Here is a 10,011-nt window from a genome sequence, read left to right on the forward strand (position 1 = left end):
CAAAGCTATAACATACTCCCTATTTTCTATAATGAGCCAGAGCTATACCTTCGTTCATCGTTACCCCGCTGATGATGATTGCCCCAGAACTTGTGCACCACTCCGCTGCAACTCCAGAGCACCTCGCCAACTCCCGGACCAAGCCTAGGAAGGCTGGAAATCGCCCTAAACACTCAAAAGTCGAGAGAAGAAGTTGGAAATGGTGTGAGAAATGTGGCCCTCGGAACCCTATTTATAGGGTACGATCGAATGCTCATATCGGCCAGATCGGACGCTCCTATATGCATGACTGGCCACGTGTCACAATCTCGTGACATCTGTCCCGCCAATACATCGGACAGCTCCGATCTCCGCCACGTGTCAGCTCCAACTTGACACCTCATTGGAAACCTAGCAACGGGTTCGGACGCTCCGTTCTTGGATCGGATGTCCGATCCTGTCCGAGCTCATTTTGAAATTTAGTCCCTTAATCAATTCTTTAATCAGGTTTAAGTCACTTAATCTTATAAAATAGAACCAGACTAATACATGCAAAGTACGCCATCGATGCGCCCGTGCGTCGTGCGCTACTCGGACTCGGTCAATGCGTTGCACCTCCATCACTTTTGGACTTGACTTGAATTAATTATTCAATATATACAACACTATATATATCTAGGAATAGAAAGTACAAAAATTTCCATGTGAGTACAGAATAATTGAGTCTTGAACACAAATCTTAAATAATTAATTTTTCATTCACTCGAAATTGGTTTTGAGAAAATTAATATACCAAAATCATCTACCGAAACGTAGATTCCAATTCTCAAGTCCATTTTCAGTTTTATAGGACGAGTGATGCTCGATTAATTTTCGAGTTTTAATAAGTCTCAAAACCCATTTTTCCAACCGTTGGTACATAATTGAAGGTCGGGGGTCAATCTTCATAAATATTTGATTGAAAATATAAAATATTCTAAATAAAATTGCGAGAAATTAAAAAGATAGAGGTTCATTTGTCTACTTGGCTCATCAAGCATGGCCAGCATGTGATCTCATCACTTTATCACAAGTACGCCAATAAATGGAGTTTATTTAATAAAAAAAATTATATTTGATATATAGATAGAGTTTCTTTCAAGTGCCCACCTACAATGCCCAACACCATGCCCACCAATGATGTGGCACTATTCTATTGGACCTACAATTTATCACATCTTTATCACATCCAATAAAATAGTGTCACATCATTGGTGGGCATGGTGGGTGGGCACTTGAAAGAAACTATATATATATATATATATATATAGTTCTTTTATAGTGCCCAACACTATATGCCCACTTCATGCCCACCATGTACAATAGATGAGTTGACCGGTACAATAGATGAGTTGACTTGTACATGGTGGGCATAAAGTGAGCATATAGTGTTGGGCACCATAAAAAAACTCAATATATATATATATTGAGTTTTTTTATGGTGTCCAACACTATATGCTCACTTTATGCCCATATATATATATATATATATATATATATATATATATATATTGTTAGCCTAAATGCTAAAATCCGAAGATGAATACGACAGAAGCATAATTGCATCGGTACACAACAGTAAACAAATTGTGTAGTATTGTGCAGAAATCTAAAAAAGTGAATGGGTACTGTGAAAATAAACAATAAAGCAATTGTAAACAAAATTGAGGCCATTAGGTTTCTTTAAAACAAATTCATTTTCTCTATGAAGTACTTGAGGATCAATACGTACGGACGTCTATTTCTTAGGATATAACAGTTGAACAAGTAGCAAATTGAGCACAACTTTACTACTCCGACGAACTCAAATCGTACCTTTAATTTATCACCAAAATTTAACGGAGACCAAATGAGAAGCTAGCAATATGAAATGGAAGAGAATGTTTGAGTGAAATCCTGAATATATTTTTGTGTGTAAATTGAGAAAATGAAAACCCTATTTATAAGCTCCAAAAAGCACACTAAAAGTCACGAAAGTAATTAACCCAATTAATCTTGTATTAACTCAAGAATGTGAAGAATCAAAAATGATTTATTTATTTAAATTAAAAAATAATTAGAATCAAAAGTGTTTTATTTTATTTATTTATTTAAATTAAAAAATAATTCACGTGTGAAATTCAGCATGCGTGTGGACCAAAAACTCCAACTTCCTATCAATAAAAACTTTTGACTTTCTTTTGTCCTTTCATCACACAAATGAAATTAAGTGTTTATAAATTCAAAATGTAATGATTAAACTTATGAAATTGAATTAAAAATTTACACATATAAATTTGCTGATACCATCTTTTCCAGTTGATACATCATGACTATGTCAATAATTTAGAAATACAAGATAACTTTAATTTATATCGTATTTTCCATGTAGATGGAAATGGATTTTCCTGTTTTTTTATTATATATATTTTTTAAGGATAAACACTGACTACTCAATTAAATCCAAAAGAACACCTTGTAACCAAGAAGAAAAGTGAGATACATCATCTCAAATTACAACTCGAGGGACAGAAAAACAAAAATTAACTAGCTTATGAGCCACTGAATCTAAAAAATTTAATAATTTCATATGCAAATCAATATAAATCATGCGAATTAATCTATTGTATTAGCTCCATGTGACCACTTTAATAAAAATTAAGGTATAATTTTGAAAAATCATATATATAGATTATAAAATCAGTTGTCAATATCGAGCTATCCATATGATGTAGCTAAATAAGAAAATTCAGAGAAAATCGGCGATGTTGGATTCAGGGGCACATATATCAATCCTGCGAGTCCTGACATAAGATATTGGATTGTCACATACATCACTAAACAATGTTAAACCAGAGATCATCTGATGAAAAAAATTCTTTCACGCTCAAATTAACGTTATCCAAAACCAAAGAAAATATGGAACTTGTTGAGAGGTAACGAGGAACTCCTTCGAGACTTGTAGTATTTATAAAAGTTTTTGGAAGGCTTTGCTCAAAATATGTATATATATATATATAATCGTGGAATCCATTTAAATGGATGTATAGCTACTTACGAATAATCAAAATAGGTCAATTCATTATGAGTAATGCCAGATATACACTTTAGTGTACACCTTGGTTTACATATTTTCTTATTAATTATAAAAATTTCCTTGACTAATGAAATATTATTTCATATCATGGATATTTTTGTATTTAATGAGAAACACTGTAAATTGAGTGTAAGCCAAAGTGTACACTACAAGATGTTAATCTAATATTTTTCATTAATTATTAGTAAATTAATTATCACCCGATCTAATGCATGACCCCATCTCAATTACTTTTTTGCAAAAAAATTTTAATTTCTCTCGGAGGGGACATGATTAGGAGATGATAACTTTATTGTGCATGTTTCTTTTTGAAAAGTAATGATTGCATTTGATTCCTTTGATCGAAAGGTGTTGGGTGGTGAACCAATTATATTCGAGGGTCACAATCATGACAATTCATTGTAAAAAATTTGATAATTCATTAGAAATAAACGCATATATATATATATATATATCAATTCATTGTATATATATATATATATGCGTTTATTTCTAATGAATTATCAAATTTTTTACAATGAATTGATATATATATATATATAATTTTGATATCCTGCACCGTAATATGGGCACCGCCTACGTGGCGGTCCATGATTGGTCAGCCGTTTATTGTAAAAAAAAATTAAAAAATTTGTGTGGTTGTGGGCGCGCCACGTTGACAGGAGCTCACACGTGTGCAGGGTAAAGGTGTGCAGAATATCATTTATATATATATATATATATATGTTTTCATAATTAGAAAAATCTACACAAGAATATTCACTTTAAATTTGGATTTTTAATTTTTTTTTAGAAATGGAACGTAATGCTATGTCGGTACAACAGTTGACGTTTTATGCATAATTAGTAATAATTAAATCGCTATAAAATTGAAAATTTGAAATATAGAAAATAATGTTGACCTCATATTAATGAAATAATGGGGGAATAAAATTCAACCATTTCATAAATAAAGGTAAATATAGTAATTAGTAAGCAATATCAAATTTGTTAACATCCAAAAAGTGTTTACAATCCTTTTGTGAACAATAATTTTACACCTAGAATAAAGCCATGGGAAACATAGTATATATATTTTCTTTGGAATAATCTTGATTAACATTATATTGATTTTATTTTTCTTTAATTTTTTTTCGGGTAATTGCAAAACATAGTCGTTTATCCTATCTAAAAAGCCAGCACGCTAGCCACAAGAAGAAAACTCAACCATTCCCTTCAATTAGAAAAAAGATAATGTTTGACTAATTAATTATATATCTTTAACGAAAGTTAAGTTTTGAATTCATATAAAATCATTTGATTCAAAAAAAAATATCATATAAAATCACGGAACTAAAAAAAAAAGGCAATCAATCAAGCGTCTATTGAATCCGTTATCTTTCACAATCTAGGATCATTTTTGTAATTATGGGTTATTTTAATAATATAAAACATATTTATGATAGCAGTCTCGAATAGGTAGGTGCATATCACATCAGAAATGTTCACATAACTATAACAATTATGTAACGTATCAAAACCATGAATATCGTACAATTTTACTCATATAGATACTCATAATAGTTATTTAACATATCAATATATATATATGTATGTATGCATGTATTTCTCCCGAACATCTATCGTAAACATCTATATAAAAACCGAATAATGTAACAATTATACATCGAATATGTGAATATTACATGATTGCCCACAAATCACAATACACTTATATACGACACATCATATATCTAAAGAAGAGGATCAATTCTGACGGGTCTTATCCAACTTACAGAATAAGCGACCAGGTGAAATGAATGTGATTTTTACAGCACATCAAAGTATCAAACGGAATGTGTCATGTTATATATGTTTCAAAATAAAAGGTCTATATTTTATATATATAATATATTATATTTGAAAACTATTTATTAGTGTTTAAAAAAAAATTATTTATTTGAATTTTCAACCATACTGGTCGTAAAGGTAATATATGGTAAGCAGTATCAAATTTGTTAACATTATATTTATTTCTTTATTAAAAAAAATAAGTATATGTGTGTTGTTCAAAAATATATATAAATCACATGGTGTGCGTGAGGTAAAAATTCAAGAGACGTGAGTTGACTATACATGTTTCCGCCAACAAGGAAGAATCAGCAAAACTGTCTATAATATAAACAACACAAAATCGAGAAAAACTGTCTACTATATTATAAAATAATAAATAATAATAATTTAATAATGTTATAACATGGACGTGTAATGATTCTAATGGAGTACATATGTCCCCACATCAAGCTTTGAATATCTTGATTTTTACTCGTCTATATAATGCCTTTAGCTCTTCGCACATATTATGGTATTTCAAAAACTCGACTCATCACTCAATTAAGCTACAAAAATTCTCTTCCCTTTCCTTTCTTTCTCCTTTTATTTCATTTGGCAAATTTTTGAGAAGACAATAGTTGTTAGCTAGGGCGATACAAACATATATATCGCCAAGTGATCATGGCAGGAGGAGGGTTCGTAGCCTCGTCCGGAGGGACCGAATTCGAGGCGAGGATAACCCTTATTGTTATCATCTCATGTATCATGGCAGCCACCGGAGGTCTAATGTTCGGATATGATATTGGTGTTTCAGGTTAGTTGTTTTAGATTTATGTTAAAATTTGTAGTTGTCTAGCTAGAGAATTTACTTAGATATTAACATTATTTTTTTATTACACTAAATAGTTTCACATGTTTTTCCCCAAAAGGCCAAGAAATATATGGAAAAGACAAATATTATCATCATTACTTATAATTACATGCTCATGATTCCACGTGGGTACACTTACTTTTTACATATTACCAAATTTAATAAAACCCAAAAAAAAACCAAAATTACAGGTGGAGTGACATCAATGCCCGATTTCTTGAAGAAATTCTTCCCATCAGTGTACGAGAGGACGAATGATCCGGGGCTAAATAGTAATTACTGCAAATATGATAATCAAGGGCTACAATTATTCACGTCCTCCCTATACTTGGCTGGCCTTACTGCTACTTTCTTTGCTTCTTACACAACAAGAAGGCTAGGCCGTAGGCCAACTATGTTAATTGCCGGCCTCTTCTTCCTCGCCGGAGTTGTTCTCAACACCGCCGCACAAGACCTCGCCATGCTTATCATCGGCAGGATTTTGCTAGGTTGCGGGGTCGGTTTCGCGAATCAGGTAATCTATATTATCCATACATAAGATTAATGCAACAGTGCTTATATGAATTGATTCGTTTGACACGGCTCAAACTCACTCACCATATATTGTTCAATTCGAATTCAACAATAGCATTATTGCTACATTAAACCACAAGAGGAATGAAAGTAGGTCTAATGTGATATGATACGACGGATTCATATTTTTGCATAAAAAAGTAATTGTTTTTTATGGATTGAGTAAAAAAGAAAATTCGCTTCACAAATTGATTTGCACGTGCAATCATTTTATAAGAATTCTTGTGTTGAAATGATGTCGTTCACACTTTAACATCAAGAAGCTGTTAGGTCAGTGTTACAAACTAGCATACTAGCCAAATATTGTGGAACAAAAGTCTCACGAGTACACACATATTAAGAAAGGGTATTTTGGACATTTAGTGTTGAGCTTTACCGACCTGGTGTACACAATTTGTGCTTATATAATTGAAATAATAATTATTAATTTTTGTATATATATTTTAATTAGAAATGATATCTATATATATACTGCACCATTAAGATTTGACACATATACCATCGAATATTGGTGCTCGATCGAATTCAACTCTTTCTTAATAAATTCGAGCATTGACTAAAAAATATAAATGTGGTGTCATTTAATTAAACTTTCCACCTTATGCATATTACTTGTTCTTGTCGTGGTCATAATGACAAATATTGAAGTTCATTATTATCTTAAATTAACGTACTTAATATTAGGTTTAATTTGACTAAAATGTTATAAGAAAAATTCTTTAAACCTTTATTCTTTTTTTAGGGGGTATATATGCCATACCTTACTTGTTCATTTCAAATTCGTGCGCAATATTGAAATGTGACATGCTAATTAATTTCAAAGGGAAAAAAGTTTAATAAAGATGAATAATTAATTTTTCAGGCAGTTCCATTGTTTCTATCAGAGATTGCGCCGACGAGAATACGTGGAGGACTCAACATTTTATTCCAACTTAATGTCACCATTGGAATACTCTTTGCCAACCTCGTAAATTACGGAACTTCCAAGTAAGATTATATTTAATTTTATTTATTTATTAATTTACTATATATAATTTTATAACATATATAAATATATAGAATCATTTTTCCAATTAAACATGCAATGTTAGAATCTTGAATGTAAAAAATCAATATATATATTTAAAGTGAGGAATATTTATCCTACGTATTAGTAACTGGTTCATTTCAACCTACTTTTACAGATACTACCCCCATAATAGATCTAAGGGTCCTCATTTAACAATACATGCGGGGTTCACTAAAAAATAATGGATCCCACATTTATTGATGAATGAGGACCGTTAGATGTATGTCAAGGCAATGCCTGTATAGGTAGGATCTAACTTACCCTCACAACTAGCTCCATGATGTTTTGAACTTTTGACTTTCTAATTTATAATTAAATCGCTATAACTTTAAAATGTGATCACTCATTGTTTCTCTGTTGACTGTATAGTCTCATATTAGTTTAGATTTAGAGTAATAACTTTAATTTTTTTTTAAATTGCAACTTTTTCCATCGAAATATTGACGTGTCATATGTCAGCAATAATCAATGTCACATTAGCAATATCTCGTGTCAAACATTTCGTAACAAAAGACTAATTAAAAGTATATTTAAAAAATAAAATAAAATTGAACTAAAATGGAAGACGGAAGAGGAAACGATTTTTTTATTTATCAACTTGTTTAATTTTTGGTTTTTATCAATCAATTTTGAAAAAAATTGATTTTGATGTATTAACTTTTATTACGATTTATTACTGACTTAACACTTTGTTATGTTATAACAATATTTATTTGCGTCACATCAACAATTATACCAAAATAACCGTCCATTAATTAAAAGAAAATATACTAAATCCAAAATTTGAAAACTTACTTCGTCAAAATCCATATTTTTTTTTTTGGAAATATCAAAATCTCATAATCCAAAATGTGAAAAATTAGCATACCAAAAAAAAAAAAATCTATTTTCCCAAAGGCTAAATAAAAAAACCAGAATCACATGTGTCCACATATCACAAGACCAGTTCCCGATTAACTCAAAGGGACCATAAAGTTCATGTTATGTTTCAGTTTACTGCAACTAAAAATTCAAAAATCCACAAAATTTTCAAGAAAAATTTAATGGTTTAATTTCAGTGACTAATTTGTACTATTTGGTTCCAATGGCAGAATCAATGGATGGGGATGGAGGCTGTCTTTGGGGCTGGCAGGGATCCCTGCAACCCTTCTCACAATAGGTGCCTTCCTCGTCACCGAGACCCCCAACAGTCTGATCGAGCGTGGTCATTTAGACCAAGGAAAAGCCGTGCTCAGACGCATTCGCGGCACCGAAAACGTCGAACCCGAGTTCTTGGAACTCGTCGAGGCCAGCAGGATCGCCAAGCAAGTGAAACACCCTTTCAGGAATCTTCTAATGAGAAGGAATAGGCCTCCATTGGTCATTTCTGTAGCCCTTCAGGTAATATATCTATATATATTATCTTGTTGTTAATTTTACTAATTTTTATGAATTTTAATCATGTACATACATACATTGTTGCAGATATTTCAACAATGTACTGGGATCAATGCCATCATGTTCTATGCTCCTGTCCTGTTCGACACCCTGGGGTTCGGGAGCGACGCGGCGTTGTATTCGGCGGTGATCACCGGTGCGGTCAATGTCATATCAACCGTGGTGTCGATTTACTCCGTCGATAAACTGGGACGGCGGATGCTGCTGCTGGAAGCCGGGTTCCAAATGTTTCTGTCACAAGTGGTCATAGCCATAATACTAGGCATCAAGTTGTCCGACCATTCGAGCGATCTTCACCGCGGTTACGCGATCATCGTGGTGATCATGGTGTGCACGTTCGTCTCGGCCTTCGCGTGGTCCTGGGGCCCGCTGGGTTGGCTCATCCCTAGCGAGACGTTCCCCCTGGAGACACGCTCCGCGGGGCAGAGTGTCACGGTGTGTGTCAACCTTCTCTTCACGTTTGTGATTGCACAGGCTTTCTTGTCGATGCTTTGCCACTTCAAGTTTGGGATATTTTTGTTCTTCTCGAGTTGGGTTGTCGTCATGTCGGTTTTCGTGTTCTTCTTGGTGCCGGAGACGAAGAACGTGCCGATCGAGGAGATGTCGGAGAGGGTGTGGAAGAAACATTGGTTGTGGAAGAGGTTTATGGATGATGATAATGTAGATGATCAGGAAATTGGGAAGGAATATTATGGCACGAAAAATGGGATTGCCAAAGGATATGATCCTAATTCTCAATTATAAAATTGTATTAGGTGTTCTTATTAAAAAATAAAAGAGAACCTTGGTAGACATATTATTATTATTATGTAATACTGTTATGAAATCAAAGAAGTCCTAATATCGATTCACAACTTCACTGTTTTATTGGATTTCCAATATGTCAATCCTAGAATCAGGAAATAATAGAACACTATGCAATCACCAAGTAATCGATCATCAATCCAATTCACCTGCACACCGATTATCAAAATCAAACATCAAAGCAATAAATATAATCAAGACACAGGGATTACGTGGTTCAGCCTTTGAGGCCTACGTCCACGGTAGAGCAAGCAATCTGATTTATTACTCAATCAAGATGAATATCCTCAAGTTCTATACAAGTTGAAACCAAAATAAAAATCAAATACCCGATACAAGAAAGCCTTTGAT

The 10,011-nt window shown here is 32.8% G+C and overlaps 1 protein-coding gene across 1 annotated transcript; it reads left to right on the plus strand.

Moving 5' to 3' along the window:
- The first annotated feature begins 5,443 nt into the window (after positions 1–5,443).
- LOC140875767 (sugar transport protein 13-like) lies at positions 5,444–9,715 on the plus strand. The gene is made up of 5 exons (XM_073279557.1): positions 5,444–5,720; positions 5,969–6,291; positions 7,213–7,337; positions 8,511–8,799; positions 8,884–9,715. Exons 1-5 carry the CDS (start codon positions 5,588–5,590, stop codon positions 9,598–9,600), a joined length of 1,587 nt encoding a protein of 528 aa, XP_073135658.1. The 5' UTR covers positions 5,444–5,587; the 3' UTR covers positions 9,601–9,715.
- Positions 9,716–10,011: the final 296 nt, after the last annotated feature.

Source organism: Henckelia pumila, chromosome 1 (genome assembly GCF_033568475.1).
Source record: "Henckelia pumila isolate YLH828 chromosome 1, ASM3356847v2, whole genome shotgun sequence".
Taxonomy (NCBI): Eukaryota; Viridiplantae; Streptophyta; class Magnoliopsida; order Lamiales; family Gesneriaceae; genus Henckelia; species Henckelia pumila.

What these genes read in the sequence shown, in the direction of transcription:
- LOC140875767 (XM_073279557.1), top strand. Translation starts at nt 5,588, where the DNA reads ATGGCAGGAGGAGGGTTCGTAGCCTCGTCCGGAGGGACCGAATTCGAG. An exon ending in GGGTCGGTTTCGCGAATCAG is followed by an intron (nt 6,292 to 7,212) that starts GTAATCTATATT and finishes TTAATTTTTCAG; the next exon opens with GCAGTTCCATTGTTTCTATC. An exon ending in GTAAATTACGGAACTTCCAA is followed by an intron (nt 7,338 to 8,510) that starts GTAAGATTATAT and finishes TTCCAATGGCAG; the next exon opens with AATCAATGGATGGGGATGGA.